General features: G+C 38.4%; 1 protein-coding gene across 1 annotated transcript in view; it reads right to left on the bottom strand.

Moving 5' to 3' along the window:
* Positions 1–3,755: 3,755 nt before the first annotated feature.
* Positions 3,756–19,457, bottom strand: part of ryr2b (ryanodine receptor 2b (cardiac)) — a 30,446-nt gene continuing 14,744 nt past the window's right edge. Inside the window, exons 47-104 of the mRNA XM_055227139.1 lie at positions 19,347–19,452; positions 19,137–19,257; positions 18,898–19,067; positions 18,595–18,815; positions 18,396–18,486; positions 18,175–18,309; positions 17,935–18,092; positions 17,743–17,821; positions 17,559–17,648; positions 17,356–17,490; positions 17,135–17,212; positions 16,982–17,045; positions 16,775–16,892; positions 16,595–16,710; positions 16,381–16,457; positions 15,973–16,091; positions 15,826–15,875; positions 15,700–15,760; positions 15,299–15,546; positions 15,012–15,093; positions 14,801–14,931; positions 14,426–14,728; positions 14,100–14,337; positions 13,910–13,997; positions 13,750–13,830; positions 13,525–13,686; positions 13,377–13,439; positions 13,152–13,280; positions 12,925–13,037; positions 12,730–12,830; positions 12,507–12,614; positions 12,339–12,379; positions 12,199–12,266; positions 11,993–12,096; positions 11,806–11,885; positions 11,613–11,689; positions 11,412–11,518; positions 11,198–11,263; positions 11,036–11,124; positions 10,748–10,876; positions 10,498–10,656; positions 10,352–10,433; positions 9,018–10,276; positions 8,885–8,934; positions 8,343–8,469; positions 8,173–8,259; positions 7,904–8,101; positions 7,677–7,807; positions 7,559–7,601; positions 6,946–7,076; positions 6,541–6,601; positions 6,132–6,278; positions 5,545–5,679; positions 4,900–5,056; positions 4,715–4,779; positions 4,434–4,534; positions 4,077–4,128; positions 3,756–3,924 (exon numbers count right to left, since the gene is read on the bottom strand). Of these exons, the coding sequence (XP_055083114.1) occupies positions 3,829–3,924; positions 4,077–4,128; positions 4,434–4,534; positions 4,715–4,779; positions 4,900–5,056; positions 5,545–5,679; positions 6,132–6,278; positions 6,541–6,601; positions 6,946–7,076; positions 7,559–7,601; positions 7,677–7,807; positions 7,904–8,101; positions 8,173–8,259; positions 8,343–8,469; positions 8,885–8,934; positions 9,018–10,276; positions 10,352–10,433; positions 10,498–10,656; positions 10,748–10,876; positions 11,036–11,124; positions 11,198–11,263; positions 11,412–11,518; positions 11,613–11,689; positions 11,806–11,885; positions 11,993–12,096; positions 12,199–12,266; positions 12,339–12,379; positions 12,507–12,614; positions 12,730–12,830; positions 12,925–13,037; positions 13,152–13,280; positions 13,377–13,439; positions 13,525–13,686; positions 13,750–13,830; positions 13,910–13,997; positions 14,100–14,337; positions 14,426–14,728; positions 14,801–14,931; positions 15,012–15,093; positions 15,299–15,546; positions 15,700–15,760; positions 15,826–15,875; positions 15,973–16,091; positions 16,381–16,457; positions 16,595–16,710; positions 16,775–16,892; positions 16,982–17,045; positions 17,135–17,212; positions 17,356–17,490; positions 17,559–17,648; positions 17,743–17,821; positions 17,935–18,092; positions 18,175–18,309; positions 18,396–18,486; positions 18,595–18,815; positions 18,898–19,067; positions 19,137–19,257; positions 19,347–19,452 (7,678 nt within the window). The 3' untranslated portion in view covers positions 3,756–3,828. The remainder of the gene's footprint in view (positions 3,925–4,076; positions 4,129–4,433; positions 4,535–4,714; positions 4,780–4,899; positions 5,057–5,544; positions 5,680–6,131; positions 6,279–6,540; positions 6,602–6,945; positions 7,077–7,558; positions 7,602–7,676; positions 7,808–7,903; positions 8,102–8,172; positions 8,260–8,342; positions 8,470–8,884; positions 8,935–9,017; positions 10,277–10,351; positions 10,434–10,497; positions 10,657–10,747; positions 10,877–11,035; positions 11,125–11,197; positions 11,264–11,411; positions 11,519–11,612; positions 11,690–11,805; positions 11,886–11,992; positions 12,097–12,198; positions 12,267–12,338; positions 12,380–12,506; positions 12,615–12,729; positions 12,831–12,924; positions 13,038–13,151; positions 13,281–13,376; positions 13,440–13,524; positions 13,687–13,749; positions 13,831–13,909; positions 13,998–14,099; positions 14,338–14,425; positions 14,729–14,800; positions 14,932–15,011; positions 15,094–15,298; positions 15,547–15,699; positions 15,761–15,825; positions 15,876–15,972; positions 16,092–16,380; positions 16,458–16,594; positions 16,711–16,774; positions 16,893–16,981; positions 17,046–17,134; positions 17,213–17,355; positions 17,491–17,558; positions 17,649–17,742; positions 17,822–17,934; positions 18,093–18,174; positions 18,310–18,395; positions 18,487–18,594; positions 18,816–18,897; positions 19,068–19,136; positions 19,258–19,346; positions 19,453–19,457) is intronic.

Genomic DNA, 19,457 nt, shown 5'->3' with positions numbered 1-19,457 from the left:
GCTCAACCCCAAGAGCAGCAGCGCCCCTCTTCTAGCTCGTCAGCACTTACTTGCACATAATAGTGTTTTAATTAATTGTCTAGTCCGTGTCTTGTAATGTTTTGTCTGTTGCAAATTTGTACTCTGCACTTTTCCCTAGACAAACTGCCGCTTGAGGACAGTTGCCTTTACTTAATCGAAGTCGGTCACTACTTCAAACTTTATATTTACCTTAGAACCATACCTGTCCAAATGTGTTGTGTATACTCCCTCAGTCGTCCAGGTCTGGTCCGTAATGAACTGAAGAAGTGGCTTGGATGAGCAGCAAAACATCTTCACTCTTACAACGATTAGTGGACTAAGTGAGTGTGACGTCACCCACAGTGTTCGGCTCCAGTCAAACGAAGCTCATCGAGGCTAGAGCAGTTATAGGGGACAAATTGTATACCTGGAATTCTAACCACAAGTATCATAGCAACCAAAGAGCCAATCCAGAGTGAGGCTGTTCAAGGTAACGCCCCTTTCCGGCCCGCATCGCTGGTTTAGCAGGGAGCGGACGCTTAACAACGCTCTCAGTCAAACCTGTTGCTAGCGCTAGCGGGAGCGACCTTGGGGAAAGAAGGCGCCTGATTCGCCTGTTATTAAAGTTTATATCTTGATTTATGGACACAACAGCGAAATAGTGGGTTATTATGAACATCTAGAGACCAAACTGATGAGGCTCACTGCAGCGGTTACAAAGAGAGGGACCACAGTTTTTCAATATAAAGTCAATGGAGCTGCCCATGATCACTTCCTGTTTGGAACGCTGCAGCTAGCAGGTTAGCTATGTCCATTTATGTATACAGTCTGTGATTGTGTCACTGATAATATCACTGTCTTTGTCTTAAATGACCTCACAGTTGTTGTTTTGTTTTTGTTTTTTTTGTTCAGTTGTGTTTTTATTTACATTTTCAAACATTATCAATAGAAAACAATATCATCATTGCAAAATGCTTGAAAAACTAACATAAACTAACATATTAACTAACAATCTGACACTTACAGAAACCTCTGAAAACATACACCCAAAATTAGAAAAAGATGATTGGTCGGTTGGGAAGATGACCCACTCGTAGCAGTAGAATGATGCTCAAGGAAAATCATCAGCACGGGGCAATCAGACTGAACTTCATAAATAGTCCTAAATCTCAATTCCCAACTGCTGACATCCATTCAGCAAACTCACAAACACAACAGCTGAGCAGGCAGATGTCCAGGCAGCTGTGGATACAAAAACACAGTCAAACGCTTTTCATCTCATTCCTTTTTATGTGATGCCAACCTGGACACTACCAACTTAAGTTCAATGAATGATCAGGGAAAATATAAATTGCCTCAGTTCAAGCTTTCTTATTTTGACAAACAACAAATAGTGAAATTCTTAATCGTCTTCCAAGTAAAGCATTCCCCCTGATTTACCGACATACACTGCTGGAAAATTGGGTCATTTCCCCAAATTCTAGCCTGAGTAATTTAATTTGCCATTTTAATTATTAAAGTCAGCACCTGTCGCTAACTTAGATGAGTGCTTGAGCAAGCATAAGAAGTAAAAACAATCTACCGGTTTAGCAGCTACTGAACTGAAATAAGCAACTTTGTTAAAACATGGTGGTGGGTCCCCTGTATGATGGGATATTTGTGCAGTGTCTACCCTCTTCCTTTACAGCAGCCTCATTGAGTAAATGGCTTTCTCTTGGCATGCTGTTCAATCTAAATGGTAATTCTGAGGGGCATTCTGTACTCACCACTGGTGGCTTGCTTACTGGAGACTGGAGGAAAAATTAGGTGCGGAGAGTGTGACAGACAGCGCAAGTATGACCAAATGCCTTCACAGTCCATTAATGCATAAAGGCAGTATTATAAGGGGAATGGACAAGGAATCAAATCCAAAATGCACATGTTTCTGTGTTATTTTAGTAAGTTGTGTATAGTGGAAGTGGGGCTCATATTACTTAAAGGTCTCGCAGGTGATTGCAGATGGAAAACAGGTGTAAAGGTAAGTTGCAGATTTTTTTATCATGTTTGAATCACTTCACCATGTACCAATTTTAAAGAGTCTGGGGTCCCTTTGAGAATCAGATAAGGAATTTTCTACAGTATTAAACATCCATCCATCCATTTTCTTCCGCTTATCCGGGGCCAGGTTGTGGGGGCAGCAGTCTGAGCAGGGACTCCCAGACTTCCCTCACCCCAGACACACCCTCCAGCTCCTGCGGTGGGACCCCAAGGCGTTCCCAGGCCAGCCGAGAGACATAGTCCCTCCAACGTGTGTCCTGGGTCTTCCCTGGGGCCTCCTCCCGGTGGGACATGGCCGGACCTCCCTAGGGGTGTGTCTAGGAGGCATCCTGAACAGATGCCTGAGCCACCTCAGCTGGTTCCTCTCGACATATAGGAGCAGTGGCTCTACTCCGAGGTCCTCCCGTGTGGATGAGCTACTCACCCTGTCCCTAAGGGGCTCCCGGCCACCCTACGTGGAAACCCATTTCGGCCGATTGTAGCCGCGATCTTGTCCTTTCGGTCATTATTCAGAGCTCATGACCATAGGTGAGGGTAGATATACTTGAACTCCTCCATTTGAGTATTAAACAGAATACGTTTTAAACTTTACCTTATAGAATGTGTGTACCAAATATTAAGGCTTATTTCAAGGCTTAGTTGAGTCAATATGAAGGACGCACTGAGCAGACATTTTTAAGATGTCTTAGGGTGAGGGAGTAACATAATTTCCCATGCAAGTAGCACAGATTTGTATTATTTATTTCTAAAAGTTGTTATACATTTGTACATGATTTCTGTTGGTGGAATATGTAATTAATAAGGAAAAGTTGAAATAAACTGACCAATGAACAAAATAGCAGTAGCCTTTTAGCAGTAGCCAATAGCCTTTTAGTATTTGAAATAAATCTCATAAAAAGATGCACAAGGGTTTAGTGCCATTTAGTACATTAGGCCTTCAGTAGCTATGAGAATTGCAGTAAATGAACTCCCTCTTTGGGCTTGGGGGAAAGGCTGGCTAAATTACTATGATTTTTGGCTTTGTATGTTTTGTACATACCAGATATTAAAGATAAGAAGATACAAGGCTAGAGTAACTCTGGTTCAGCTGATTATAATAATAATAATAATAATAATAATTATTATAATAATAATAATAATTATAATAATAATAATAATAATAGTTTTGTATGGCTGTATAATGTCAGTGCAACGTTTGTGTAAAATAATCCTTGGCTGCAGAAGTCTAACATCCATCTTGCCATCACTGGGGGCTCTCCATAAACTGTTTGACTTGGGTCATTACGGTCAGTTCAATATTTTGTTGGGAACTATACCTAATCTGCTTAATGTTGTGGTTGGATGTTTGGGTTTTGTGCTTCATACATGATTGATGCAAATTAGGAGGCGATTTATTCCCACATCACAGTGATTTTAATGAGCCAAAACAGAATGTGAAGATTTTGTACCAAACCAAGGCAATCGATTTTACTTTTCCATTGATTACATAAGAGGCATTAGACAGAACATACCAGGATCATGTTTACTACATTATAAAAGACCCACACAAGTTGCCCACTGTGTCATAAAAATATAATTGATACAAATAAATTGTGAAAAATGTTAACCAAACAAATGTGATAAATAAACTTATTGCATTTTTGAGCAGAGGTGTCCTATAATGACTTCACTTTGATGAAATCTGTTAAATATTATTTGTATGTGGCGTAGACCACCGTCTCCATCAATTGACTTGTGTTGGCTCATGTTCGAGGACCTTATCGAGTATTCTCAAGGTCTCTCCAATGTCTTTCATCCCAGCTGATCCTCATATTGCTTACGGAAACAGTCTCCCACAGGAAAGAATTCCCAGCTCCGCTCCTGGTACATTTTCCAGACATAGGATTCCTGGCAAAGTTGACAACAGACATGTAAAGTGAAACTGCAGTCCATAATAGTCCAAGAGTGTGCTATGTATGTGTTCACAGAGAATCAAATGAATGAAAAATCTGTTAACTGAGAAATATTTGGGACATACTTAAACAGCTCGAGACTCGTACCTGTCCTGTGTACTCGGTTTCATCTTTGTCAATGAGGTACATCAGGAAAAATCTGCAGACAAATTCATAAAGAAGAGGGTTTTTTTTACCATCAATCAATAGTCAATGGGACCAAGGAGAATACCGGAAAATCTCATAGTATCCATACTAATGTGACTTGATAATCCTGTGCTGATGGCCATTATTGATGTAACAACAAAGAGAGTGTTGCCTTTAGAAGAGGCATTACTCATACACCCAAGAGCCCGGTGAGTTCTGGGTCTGCTGTGTTCACAGCTCACCTCATGTAAATCTCAATACAAATATTACACCATTGTGCTTACAGAAACTGGTATTTTTAAGCACAAAACTGCTCACAGATAGTTGGCCAAATGATGATCCTGTAACGTGTGGCTCTCAAAGCCATGAGGAATTGTATCAAAGTATTCACTTCCAATTCCACAAATGAAGCACTTGGTCTGTGGAGAAAAAGGCACATGATTAAGTTGTTTTTAAATACTCAAAATAATCATAAATATATTCAGATAAATGCCTTATATTATATGATCTGGTCTAAACAACATTCAACTATGATTAAACAGCTTTTTTTCTTCTCAGTCAGTTAAAATGTAGTAAGCTCAATGTTAGCCAGAATATACCTCCATATCTTCTTTGACTTGCTCCTGTTGGTCACGAAGTTCACCAAAGGCATCAATTATTAAACCTGAAAATATGTTGCACCATTGTTACAAGACTGGAGTCTTTGTATGTAAATCGTGCAGTTCACATGTAGAGGTGCACCTGCATGAATATGTGCATTTACTCAGGCTAAGCAGTGACTCACCCTGGATAATGGCGAGCAGAATAACTATGACAAAGAAGAAAAAGGTGATGTCAAAGATGATGCGCTCCACCTCAAATTCATCTCCAGCCGGGTCCTCGATCTCATCTCCAATCCCACCTCCTGCCCGCACCCCCACATACATGTGGAACATGTAGCACTGAAATAGATAGAGCACAGTACTCACTGAGAGTCAGGAGAATGCTTCACACTTAACTAAATACTAAATATTATGTTTCATGACTTTAAAATACATGCATTAACAGTGGACAATTAGAAAAAGCAGGCATGGCTTATTTTTTACATAATTGTTTGTCTTTATATACCTTTTCCTTAAGACATAGTTATAAAGAAAAAAAAACATGTCCTACTTAACAGGAGGCATTGAGGTAATGTGCAGTCACATTGTAACACACAACACAAGTGTAACATTTTGATTCAAAAATGTAGTGTGAACTGCACACACATCACAATAACTGCCGACTGAGTGAATGTGGACTGTGAATAATGTGAATGGTCACTTTACTGAATAAGATGTCACCCAAAGAATCCTTGTAAAATCTCTGCAGCCTTCACACCAGGACTGTTGATGTTTATATAACAAAGAAAGGCCTGGGTGAAAGCAGCGTGGAGACAATGTTAGCTTACATTTAGCATGTCGTTGCACTTCATGTCCTGCCGTTCCTCGTCCTCACTCTTATTGTAAAACTTCCTAAAGAAATTGAAGGCCACAACAGTGTAGAGATAGACCACGACTGCCAGCAGACCCACTGTCAGGACCAACTGAAGAACAAGTCAAATTCACATACAGTGGGTACATTCATTTACATGGCCAGTAAAAATAAGATAAGGAAAATATTAACTAACCTAATAATTAGATCTGATTTTGGTGTGGATTTACATGCACAAGAGAAATACCTGGTGACAGTTAATTAGAGCATTTTTAAAGGAACTGTTGTATTTGGAAGACATTTAACATTTTCTCCTTTTGGCTGTGCCACAGTAGTTTGCCTTTTTTGCATAATGTTCCTTGTCAAAACATGCACAGATGTGAGTAATCAGAAAAATCAGATTACCCATGTCAGACGTTAACTGTTTACATAACATTTCAATGATATGATAACAAAATCAGATTGTATCAGATTTTAGTGCACATGCAAACACTGTGTATGAAAAATGTGAGAAACAATCATAGAAGCAGGATTTGATGCTTAGCTGAGTATAGACAGACACACCTGCTTTCCATTGTGTGTGACAGAAGAGAGGATAGTGCGGAGAGTCTTAAAGCCCATAGCAACGTCCAAGAGGTGAACAGCAAAAAAGAAGTTGTTGTAGTGACCCAGAACGGACACGACCATGTACCAGGCCAGGTACAAAAAGGACTATGCACACCCAAGAAGACAAGTCATTTTAATGAGAGGACCAGACAAACACAAACATGTATTTTAGATAAGGAGCGCTACAGGATATTGCCACCTCAAATTTGCCCATGTGCAGCTGTATCAGATCTCCAGTGAACAAGGCATTCAAATTTATGTATGACATTTAAGAGCTGGAGATCTTATTGATCTTTATCATGATGACAGCATATTATAGAAAGCTGAATACAGACAACATGAGTCAAACACAAATAAAATAGCTTACTCTGTCTGTTAGAATGACTCCAAGCTTCCAAATTTGATACTTGATGTCGAAGGAGGTAAATCTGAAAAACAGATACAATGCTTAATCTTACAAAAAAAAGTCAGGTCAAATTGTCCAATGGCTAAAAATTATATCACTGTGGCAACAATGTGTTTTTCAAAGAGCCACAGTTATGTGGCTGGGACACAGAACATCCTGTCCTGCTTTAAGTACACTTTGATGTTCTAGGGCTCTTTCTGGGGAAATATGTCAGTAAAGGGAAAGAGAAAAGCTGTAGATTATTGACTGATTTACATGGCATCTTTCACAAATAATAGCAATAGCAAGATTTTTTCATATTTCATATGATGCTATTTATATAATTAGTTAAATAAATCAGGCTATAGTTGTAAGGAAAGCTCTTACAAAGATCCCAAAGCTGCTCTTTTGAACTTCTTTTTTTTCCTTTGGGAGCTGAAGTCTAAAGAAGACTTGTCCAGACCTAGAAGTTCACTGATCTTCTCACAGCCATATAACGCTCCATATTTTTCCACTACCTAAAAAATTCCAAAAGCCAAAAGTAGTTATAGTGCAGAGTGTAATACATAAAACATGCAATTAAAGGTGCACTAAATAAGTTGTGGTGTTGAGTCTGAAACATGCTTGTCTTTATGGGGATGTTGTTTAGCCTGGAATCTTCCACAGTATGCCACTAGGTCAAGCTTTTGTTTTTTTAATCATTGTTATAATGCATTTTTTTTTGCAATGAAAACACTTGCAATTGACTAAATGCAAGATAGATAACTTTAACACCATACTGTGGAACATTCCATGAAAAGTAATAATATATCTATGAGACAAGCAAGTGGCAGACCAAAAAAGTTACACAGTGCATCTTAACAGGCACATTCTATACATTAAGACTTGATCTTGATTACTACCCTTCACATTAAAGTAAAAGTAAAATTATACTCCACTAAAGACCTCCAGAAGTACATTAAAACAAGTTACATCTGTAGCTGCATTCTGTAAACCTCACCTTCCTCTTGACAAACTTATCCCAATAGTTACTTGGATATGATCTAAAAGACAAAAAACATGTTGGTGGTATGAAGACATGTTCATTATTTACAGTGTGTGTGTGGCTCTGAACATACGGAGTGTTAATGACCAGCCGGTCCCACTGTCCTTTGATGTCCTCGTCAGGCGGCTGCACCGTCACATACAGCCCATCGAACTCCAGTCTCCGAGCCACTTCCTTCTCACGCTTGAAGATCACCAAGGGCACCTGGCAATTAAATATTTTATCCCTCACATTTTGTAGCTCCGTGGCCAAAATCTCCCTATTTACTATTTTATAACATATGTCATTTCTTGTGAATACCTTAAGGCAGTAGTATCCAATAATACAACAGAAGGAGATGAATGTATGTGCCACTGCCAGGAAATGGAGTGAGGGCTCCATGTATCCACTGCTCTCCTCCAGCACAAAAGAAACCAGGCCCTCGGTGTCATGTTCTTCACAGGAGCCGAGCTCTTTCTCTTCTCTGTCATGAACATGTGGTTGAGGCAACGGGTTTACCTGTAAAATACAGATAGAATTTATATTACTCTGAAACATATTTCTATATTACATTTACATATGTCAGTTACCTTATAGAAGAGAAGGATGAAGTTTATTGCAAAGGTAATGAACAAAGCAAGAAGGCGAATATTATAATAATTCCGTGCAAAGTAATTCTGGAAAAATAAAAAATAAAAAAATACACTGAAGTGGAATTGTCCTGAGGTGTAAAATAAGCAGAGCTTGTAGTGCATATTACCAGCACACTCTTGTTGTAAGTATTTATTGTCTCCCACAGTGCAGAATGCTGCTTCACTCCTTCCTCTGTCTTAGTGGAACAGGGCTGAGATGCTACATTCAAATCCTTCTTTGCAACCTCATTCACTCTGTGGATTTGGAATAATAATAATAGACTGCTGGAAATGTTTTAAGGAGTACAGCTTTTCTGGCGGTGGATTGGTTTCCATGCAGATGTTACTTTATTGCTGAAATGCTCAATGTTAGGGCATTAAACATATCTATTTCACATTTATTCAATTATGTTTTTTTTATTGCCTGTGGAGATAAGAGATATATCCATATGATGGAGTATTGGATTGCATGGTCACATACATGACCATTCACACAGAGAGTGGCTCCCTCTTTTCTGCATCACTCGTAAAAAACTAAAATGCTGCCCACAGCAGTCCAAGCAAAGCAATTAATATCTTCCTGGAGAGCAGCAGAAGGCAGACCCTCCACCATAAAAGTTACTTAGTCTTTATAAATTATAAATCTTTAATATTGCAAAATTGACTATACCTTTCAAAGTCGGGTGATTTTGTAACATCTGTATATTCATGTGTCTGTTGCTAAAATAACAAAAATATACTTTACAATAGATTTCATCGGGAAATACACAAAATACTATGAAATACTATGCTACATGGATTACCTGATGTTTCTTGGTAAAGGCATTGGTGGCTGTTACTCGTGTGGATGAAGCAAATAGATCAGTAATACTGGCGGTGTGCTCTGGAGTCATAAGTCTGTACAGACCTCCTTCCTTCTTCACCTGTAATCCAAATATATCTGACAAGACATGCACAGGTCTAGAGCAGGTCACATGTCCGGTCTCCACTGGCTCATTCCAATGAGAGCAGCGGTCCGAATGGGATTGTTTGTTCACATTCTCAGACCCATCCATAACCTCGTCAAGAGTTGGCTCCACAACACCACCGAGTACATCAGACACAGTTATGGTTTTTGCTGCTTCTATGAGTGCACCGCTTATGAACACCACATAAAGTACATACATCACACTGCGGACTGCAGTATACAAGCACTGCAACAGTGCTGAGAAAATGTGGTGTAAAACATTGACAACAGACTTTAAGATATCTCTAGGGGTCATTTTCAATAATATTCTCAGATTCTTGACAGACAATGTAGACAAGAGCAGAAACATCCACTGAAAAACAAAAATGGTGCTGTCGCTGGACTCTTTCTCACTTTCTGGTACATTTGTCTCAGAATTTCTCTCCTCAGCCTCAGAAGAAATATTTGATGCGAGTTGCATTTCGAAGATGGTGTCTTCACAGAAATTTACAAACATCTCCATTTTCTCTTTATCTCTGCTTTCATTGACCACATCAAAAATGAACTGCCTCTTGGACTCTTTCACTTGAGGTTTGTCCCACTGTATGCGACTGGATTCACTTATCTCAAAGTAGACACGTTCAACGCGCTTTCCACTGCCTACAATCTCAATGCGTCCCAAGTATGGCTGAAAGTATCCCAGGACACATTCTGCTAGCTCCAAAAATGCACCTAGTCTTGCATCAAAAGGCATGTGCTCAGACAAATTGGTGAAGAGAACAGAAATGCTGAACCCAATGTCTTCAGCTGGTTTGTGGAAGCGGTCCACAAATACCTCATAATCAAGGATTTCATTTTCATCTGTCTCGATACAAGAAAGTACAAACTGGGTTTCCTCGTGAGAGAAGCGATTGCAGGTTTCCATGGCTCTCTGAAAGTCTTTCCTGCAGATGCAGCCCCTATTATCAGGATCATACTCCCTGAAGCCAGCTGAGGTGGTAAAGTCTTTAAGTTTGAGGAACATGGCAAAGAACTTGAGGATCATTTCCACATTGACAGCTGACTCCACCAACATATCAACCATCTGCTTCCCAGTTGTTCCATTCACCACATTTCCTACAACAACAAACAAGATAAGTTTGCAAAAACACACCTGAGAACAACTCAACTCATAACAAATGCAACTCTTACCTTCAAGCATGGAAAGCAAAAACACAACCATATCTTTTTGTAAATCCATGAATTCTTTTAAAAGTTCAATTTGTCTTGAATCCTGTTTTAAAAGATGTAAATTTTTGCATACAAAAAAGATAAAAAATATCATTTTTACAGTTAACATGTTTTCTCTTGCTTATAACAAAACCACAGCGACAATAGCTGAGCTGCTCTACCTGTGATAGCTTCATTTGCATGTGTGCAAAAACATGAAGAAAGCCAACAACAGCGTCCCAGAGGCGACTGTGTGCCAGGCTCTGTTGGTTGCCAGTGCATGGACCCTGAAGGTGAGCACAGACATGTTGTTTATCATCAAAAGATGGTCTACAGATGTTTGAAAGAACAGAAGTAATCATTTAAAAGATGTCTAACCTGTATGTATTCAGTGAGCGTATTAAAGACCTGCTTAACCACCTTTATTGCATTTGAGAAGTTGTACTGGCCTTGTACATCGATCACGTCCTTTCCAGAGTAGAACCAGTAAAAGTCACTTATTGACTCCTGTAGTAGAAAACAAAGTTTGTTATTATGATGATCATGTCATCATTTTCATGTAAACATACTTTTATTCACTATTTAAGGTTGGATAGCTCTTTTCCATGCTCTTCTATCTCTCACCATGCAGCTTATTACTTTATTACAGAGAAAAAATAATATTACCTGTACTCTAAGTAAATAATCCACAGTGGATATAATGATGTTGACAGTCATGTTGTTTCCTGTTTGTGTTCTTAGGTAATTCTGAAAATCTAAATATATTTGTATAGTAAGTGAGCTTAGTTCAATATGTATGAAATATTTTCTCTGACTTCAGTGTAATACCTGAGTTATGTCCTTCACATAACAGCTGGAGAAAACGGAAGAGGTCACAGGTCAGCTCATTGTCAGGTATTGCAATCCCCACTGGCAACAGAACAGTGACAAAAAAAAAAAAAAAAAAAATTAACTTAGAAAAGGGCATTTCATATAGAGTTGTTCATCCTGGGGTTTATAGCCTCTTTAATTAACTCTATTCACAGTTTTTACCACCCGGAATTAACTGATTGATGATTTCGATTTGAAAAAATACCTAAGTGCTTGTCCATCGCCATGCCCAATCCTTCTGCCTTGTTCTGCCTCTCAAAAGCATTCAGATCCAGAACACTGGATGACAGAAAATAACTTGAATAAACACCTTTTCACACATTGATAGTAATAGCACAGAAAAACTATTGCAATATTTGAGACATTTTCAAACCTGCATGTGCACATGAGTCGAGCCATACTTTGGAAGAAATCAACATCTTGCTTTGCCTTCAAATATTCAAGCATTCTCTGTTCAAGAAAAATAGGATAATGAAGATTTAAAGATCATTTGGATGTTATAGACAGGACATTTACTGAAATATAATAAAGTTAAAATAAAAAAAAGTGTGATTTGGGCATAGCACCTGTTGTACATCAGCATTTCCTCCATTAAGAAGAGCAATTCCGAGCTTCAGCGTGAGTGCAATCAGGGAGCCAACTTGTCCTGATGAGATAAGTAGAAGACTTGAAAATAACAATAAAAAACTATATATTTAAGTACAACATAAAAACATATCAAGACAAATAACAAAACTGTTTTTTTTTTTATACCTTTACTTGCACTGATGGTTTGCAAGACCATCTCTGATGCACCACGATGATGCAACTGTGCCTGCTGATAAATTAATTTCTGCTTTTCCATCTCTTTTTCCTGCCAAAAACAAATAAAATGATTAGGAAAATTATATAAAAAATATGGGCACTATACAGGGGGTTAGATCAATTAAGATCAATCAAGTTAGATTGGAAAAATTAAATCATATTTATTTACCTCAAAACTTTGCGCTGACTGCTCCTCATCATTATCCAGTGCTATATGACAACTCTGGTGTTTGTGTAAAAAGGTTTGGGTGAATAAAGCAATAACAACCAAAGAAAGTGTTCACAGTAATTTTACCTTAGCCATTATAGCAAAATAAGACTTGCAAAGGCTGTCGTCTCTGTGTTAAAAACAAAACAGAATATATTCAGTATGTTATTACAGTGCTTTACTACTCCACAGTTAGTACAATATTAATGTCAGTAAAGATTTTTAAGAAATGAGATCAGTCTTGTCCAAATGCACACCTGTCTGTCAGAGCACTTTGACTGAAGAGTGTGATGAGTTGTTGCAGGGGGTCAGCTGGTGTGGCACATTGTTCAGAGTGATTTTCCCTCCTGGCAGACTCCAGCACTATCAAGGCACTCTGCTGTACAGATACTTATATTATAACCATGTCAACAATGCAAGTACAACTCATTCACTTCCTCATTGTCTCACAAAGTAAAAAAATATTGTTTGTTTAAACTCACTGCCAAATCTTCCACAACCTTCTCCTCACTGCTGTTTTGCTCTGTTAAAACCCAAGTCTTATTGTATCCTTGAAGGAATAGGTTAACAACTTTGTGCCTAAAAAACATTAGGTATTATCTCAAATTAAATTCTGATTACTTGTCACTTACAGGTTAATAACAGGCCAGACTCATGTTTTCTCATGTTATACCTTGGTAAATTGTACAGTGGAGTCATTCTTAGGCAGGCCACCACAGCTCGCTTCCTTTGTTTAGACAAGACCTTAATCCATGTAGATTTTTTGGTTCGCTGAGGATTTTCAACCTGAACTCAATGCAAAAACTTTGAGCCTATACACTTTTATTGCTATTATAAACATACAGATGCACAACTTGTAATTGGTATTTGAATATATTATAGAGCATGTCACTGTCTTACCAGGTCCAAATGATAAAGAACTTGAGCAACTCTAACAATCCTGTGTGCATTTCTGTGTAGGTCTAATGTAGACCCCTGAGTGTTTGAACTTTCTGAGTAAAGGGGCTCCTCCACTGGAAGCTCTGAGGGCTGTAAGCACATTAATAGTTCACAATTAGTACCTTATTAATTGTGGTTCACATACATAAATACTTGTTATATTGTTTTTCAAGTATTTATATTTACCTTCCTCTTCTGCCCTGACAAGCACTGAAAAATACGCTTGTGAATCTCATCCTTGGTGTTCTTCTGTCAAAAGTAGAATTGAAAGCCTATAATTTAGTGCAGTCAGAATTTCTGAGCATTAAATAGTATGCCATTAAAGCCGACCTACCAGGGAGAAGTCATTCTTTGCCAGATTAATAAGGTCATGGTCATTGAAAAAACAGACATTGAGTCCAACAGGGAGCAGTCTTTTCATAGAGGCCACAATGAGGGATGTTTGTGTGCAATAACGATCACCCTTTCGCTTTGCCTTCTTGTTTTCGTGGTCAAACTATGTAATAATAATGTATATTAAACAGTAATGCATTCAACTGAGTTTGTATGTTTATCTCACCTTGGACATGTTCTGAACCAAAAATCCCAAATTGTTGATTTCATTTTGGACCACATAGTTTTGTTCTTCCCACTTGAAATTCTAACAATTACACAATGGATGGTGTCACATTTACTGGGGAGGCAAAGCAAATGGGTGCATCACTGTCGTTCATCCTTACATGAGATTTGGCCCAGAATATAAAGACCTCTGCCACCATGCAGAACAGCTGCTCAGCATCAGGATTCAAATGTGTCAGCCAGCTGGCTCTGTAGTAAAAAAGAAGAGACATCTTGTATTTATACAACAGTTGTATACAGTAAGTGTGAAATTTGAAGCATAATAATACAACATCTAGTTTCTTGTCTTACCGATGAGAATCCACATATGGAATGAGTATGGGATAGAAAGCATACAGGTCCTGCACAAGTACACTAAATTTCTCCTGTATCAGGAGTTGGTCTTCAGAAACTCCAATGTCTTTTGATTTGATCTTTTCCTCCTCAAGAAGTAGAGCTTCTGCTTTTTTACGTAACTTGTCCATTAGTGGAACAAAATTGATTTTTAAAAGTTGTGAACTAGCATGGCATATGATAGGCTGTGAAAACACTGAAACATAGTTAAGACTTGTTGTAGTCTTGTTCTAGTAAACACTTTACAGTTATTGAACAAGACAGTAAAACGTCATCAGCAGTACCTGCCAGGTGTTTCATCCAGTCACCCCTGCTGTCCCCAACATGATTGTGGATAATGTAAAGGATGTGACTGAGCAGTTCACTGACGAGTGCAGGAGTGACAGAGGAGAAGTCAGACACGTGTGGTTGGCTCCAGTGAGACATGTAGCTACATAACATGGGTAGGAGGACCTCTGTGACATGGATGTAATGAGTCTGGCGGGCAGCTGCTCCCGCCCTCACCACCTTCTGCACCTCTCCCAGGGCCTGGCACAGAGAGGGCAGGTGAGGACAGACCTCTGTAACCTGCTCAGGCAGCCCCAGCTCTAACAAAGAACCATCACATTAGAAGGCAGATTAGAATAAAAAGTATGGGTTTACTGAGTTCATTTTCGTACCTTGTATTTCAGTTACACTCATGGTGGTGTAGATAGAAAATGGGTTGTTTTGGTTTAATTCCGGTTCAAGAAAGGAAACAGGAAAGGCTTGGGAGAGGGCAGCAAGGCATTTACCAGCTGATGATTGTGGCCTAAATAAAAATGTACAATATTACACAAACCAAGGAGGCTCTCCTATCTCAGCTTGCTTTACAAAATATATGGAAAATACCCCTCTCTTTGAATGCTGCTGTTGGTACCAAGAGAGTAAAGAGAGTTGAGAATCCTGTAACAGGACACCTGGATACTTCCCACTGCAAAAACATGGATTTAAAAACAGTCATGGGAATATATTGGATAGACAATTATAGCACAATTATATGGTATTCATTCCTACAACAGGGAAAGATTAAAAAAAATAAAATAAAAACAGAAGTACTTTAAGTTAAATGAAGACACCCTTCTAGGACTTGTTTGTGTAAAATATAAGTGAAACTGCTTCACACTTACAGTGCTTACCTAAAATATCAGAGCCGATGTTACTGTTGCCAAGATGCTTAAAGAGGGAAGTGAGAGCAGGTAGCAGCACTGAGGTAGTGTGGCTGAGAATGCCCACCACTCCTCTGGTCGACTGACTCCTGTTCTGAGTGAGAGGAGACAAGGCCACATGCAGGTTTTCCACTGTCATTTCCAGGTCTGCTGCAGCTGCATCCAAAAATGAATGCAAAGATCCATACATAAAATCTCTGGCTCCATCCATCAGTGTCCTACAGCAAACAATGATGTAAGTAAAAAAAAATAAATGACAAAAACATTCACGTTTGCAGTATTTCACTCTCTGACAGGCTCAAGTAAGAATGCTCTACAGTTAAGATTGTGTATCTATCTATGTATCTATGTGCGGCTATAGTGTCCTCTACCTTACATCCAGAGACTGAGCTAACACTTGGAGGCAGCTGGTAAATGACAAAGATTCATTTCCTGGGAAAATATAATTGAGAAGAAATAAGACGGAATATGAAACCCAATAAAAGAATGAGTCTTACCAAAAAGTGCAGTTCTGTGCCTTATTAAAGCAGCAAGCTTGCAGAAAAGACTGTATGACAAAACACAAACAAATATGCACTGAAATAAATATCTTTTTTGTTTTGTTTTATATTGTAAATCATTGTTTAATTGCTTTCGATTCATACCTCACAACTATCTCTTTTTCTTTTGTTGATGCATAAACATTAGTGCTGGAGCAGAAAGAGCTTGAGATGAAGTACAAATGATGATCCTTCAGATATTCTCCCAGAAGAGGGAGAACCACCTGTTAAAAAGAAAAAAATACACCAATTATAATGAGGTTTCTACACAAAGGATGAGAAATTAAATGTATGGAAGTTGGGATGGGGATGTTTAATCAATGCAGAAGAATGGCATTCTGAGTGTAGGTTTATAAAATACATGTATACTGTAATAAATTCCCAAATGCTCACAAGGATGTTTCAATAATGTGCATGATGAGGGTGAAAAGATGATGTTATTAAAATAAATAAGGACAATTCATACATTATCTGTAAACAGAAACAATATACAAACAATATAAAGAAGCTAACCTTGGGAAAAAAATGTATTGTTTGGAGATGTGAGGCTTTGTCTCCCTTAGCCATGTGTCCTCTGACGTGCATTACCTCTGAAAGGAAAAGCAGAATCAGTGTGAAAAACTGACATTGAATGGAAAGAGACAGACATGTGAGCTACAAACAATTAACCAGCTACGCAATCACAATGAAAACTAATATTACATATACTACTTAGATGAAATATTACCCAGCTCCAAAATATTCTCTTGAGCAACATCAATGAGATAAACAAAATGTTGAAGAAGAGAGTAGCCGAAGCAATTGGATATGGCTGGAAAATGTGTGCCTGTTGTCCTTTTCTCTCTGTACAAGAAAAGACTTATTATTTTGTAACGTGTAAGTCCTTATTAATCACAATGAAACCAACCTCCACACTGTGTACCCATTTAACAGCAAGAACTTCAAGACATCCTGAGCTCTCTCTCTGAATCTAGTCTTCTCTTTGGCAGACAACATATTGTACGAGACAAGTGTAGAACGGCCTCCTTCAGTAAATAAATACAAATAAATAAGTAAATGATCAATAATAAAACATGCTGCCAAAATAAATACAATATAGAGATTCTGGTCCTACCTTGCGATTTATTTTTCTTGGCCCAGATATTGTAGTTGTTTTCTGCCAGCTCTTCTACCATTGCCTTTACATTAAATATGATGGAGAATCTTCAAGACTAAATATTATTTGTATATTGTTGTTTGTTAAGAATAAATGCAACAAATAACTTACACACTGATCCCATGACAAGGTGATGCTACTCATATCCATGGGCTTTGGGCTAAATGTTGATGCACCTTCAAAGGACAACTAAGACAAGAGACATATTGCATCAAATGGAAAGCGATATTTTCACACAACAGAGAAAAGGCAATACATGTTCATTAAGTTTAAGTTGACACGCAGATCACAATGCAGCAACATAAGCAGAACAAAGCAAATATCAAGAATACCTGTGACTGAGAAATCCTACGAGTGCATGTTCGCTTTCCAAAGACATCTCCTCCTTTAGTTCTGTCTATAGTCCAGCCAAAACCCAGCATCACCTTTAGTATCTCCTTTGTAGAACAGCGATATGCTTCTTTATCCTGGAATATAATTAATCAGTGCAGACAAGTTTGAACATATATTTGGGACCTGTGGTTTGTGGTCGTACCTTTTCAGCTAAAGTTCTATATGGCTTTAGAAGAGGATGAACTCTGGCATTTTCACACAACTGCTCCCCATGCACCCAGCCTGCTGTAAACTATTAACACATCATTTATGAATTATGCATCAAAACAACGCAGAAGACAAATTAATAATCATCAATATTTAATAATGAAGCCAATAAATGTTACCATCTCTAGTGACCACTTTTCATGTGAATGTTCGGCATACTTGTTGAGAACAGAATCCAGGAGCTCAGGGATATATACACTAGAGCAGAAAACACAGTGTTCAAGAGCTCCAGGCAGCTGTCATGGTTAGAGCCTAGTAGATAAACAACGTAATACTGTATGTTGTATTTTTAATAAGTGTCAACATCTTACTTTGAGGTATCTAGAGGCTGAGGGTCAAAGTTTTCATCTGCGTCCATTGTGGCTTTTCTGTCTGTCGGGTAGGTGGGATTCATATAGTCTGGAGGCAAGCTCCTAGCAACAGTTGTAAGGCACTGAGCGCCAGGCTTATATAACTGTGGTTCATAAGACTGCAAAGAGAAAAAGTGACGGTGTAACATACAAAACCATCATTACCAAAATAAAGCCATAGATTAAGTAAGGTTAACTTACCATTTTCTCCAAGACATTAAAAATAGTCCAGAACAACTTTCTAGACATGTGTCCCTCCTCAGAAAACAAGTCTTTCTCCAATCCACCTGTCTGTAAATAATATTTCCACTGCTGCTCGTAGTGTCCGGTCAGCAACTAGCACAACAATGAAAAACTACAGTGTGAAGTTTGTTTGATGGCTACAGAATAAATAAATGAAAAAAAAAACAACAACACTAAACCTTCAGCTCCAGTTTACTGTGTTCTGATAGATGACCAATGTCAAGTATGAGTTGCTGCAGAAGCGGCTGCATTAGAACTGGTGTGAGCTTACTATAAATAAACAAGTATATGAATTTAAACTATTTCCTTGTTCGCGCTGACATGTCAGTAAATGTTAATGCCTGAAAATTGTGTGGAACATTACTTAAAATGATTTACCTGCATATTGCCAACAAGCAGTGTTCAGTAGTGTCTCTCTGCACTTTGGTCAAGCTTGCAGCCTTGGAAAAGCTGTACAGGGCTAGAATAAAGGAATTTAAGAGTGGGGCGTGGTCCTCTGAATCACACAGAAGAGTTGAGCATTTAGTAAGCATAGGAAGCATGGCAGTGGCTATGTATCTGTTAAGTGCGAGGGCCATATCAGTGGATCCAAAATCATTCTGGGAAAAAATTAAAACAACAAATATGATTTATGAATAAACATACAAAATAACTTCATAATGGATACTATAAATCACTCACTGTGTCAAGTGAAACTGCAGCTTGCAGATCTGGCAGAAACCCAAACTCTAATAAGTGCAAGAGAAAAACCTGGGTTTCAATGCCATAAACTCTGTCTATGAACAGAACCATGGAGGCCTTGTGATCTGGGCAGAATACGGCAGACAAGTCAGGCTCATTCACCTCGCCATCTGGAAACAAAATCAAAATATAAAAAGACAGAAACACATAGTTTTCTGTGTCAAAACTGTTAAGAGAACCTTTAGATATTGAAGGCATTTGAAAGGGCAAACTAATGACTCCCTCAAGATCCTGAATTGGAATGAGTGATCTTAATATTGACCGGATACGAATGGCTTCTCCTTTTCCAGCCTGAATAAGCTGAAAACAGTCCAAATCCAAATGTTATCACATTTAAACATTATCATATATGAATGTTTAGTGGAATTTATGCAAATATGAACACTTGCATGCATCTCAGGAGCACAACGGCCCAGGAGGTCTATAAGGGATGAGTAGAAGGTCATTATAGCATGTCCCATATGAATGAGTCCATCCTCCAAGTCCTGAATATCACTGTA

Source organism: Periophthalmus magnuspinnatus, chromosome 15 (assembly GCF_009829125.3).
Source record: "Periophthalmus magnuspinnatus isolate fPerMag1 chromosome 15, fPerMag1.2.pri, whole genome shotgun sequence".
Lineage (NCBI taxonomy): Eukaryota > Metazoa > Chordata > Actinopteri > Gobiiformes > Gobiidae > Periophthalmus > Periophthalmus magnuspinnatus.
This window is presented reverse-complemented; position numbering and strand designations above follow the sequence as displayed.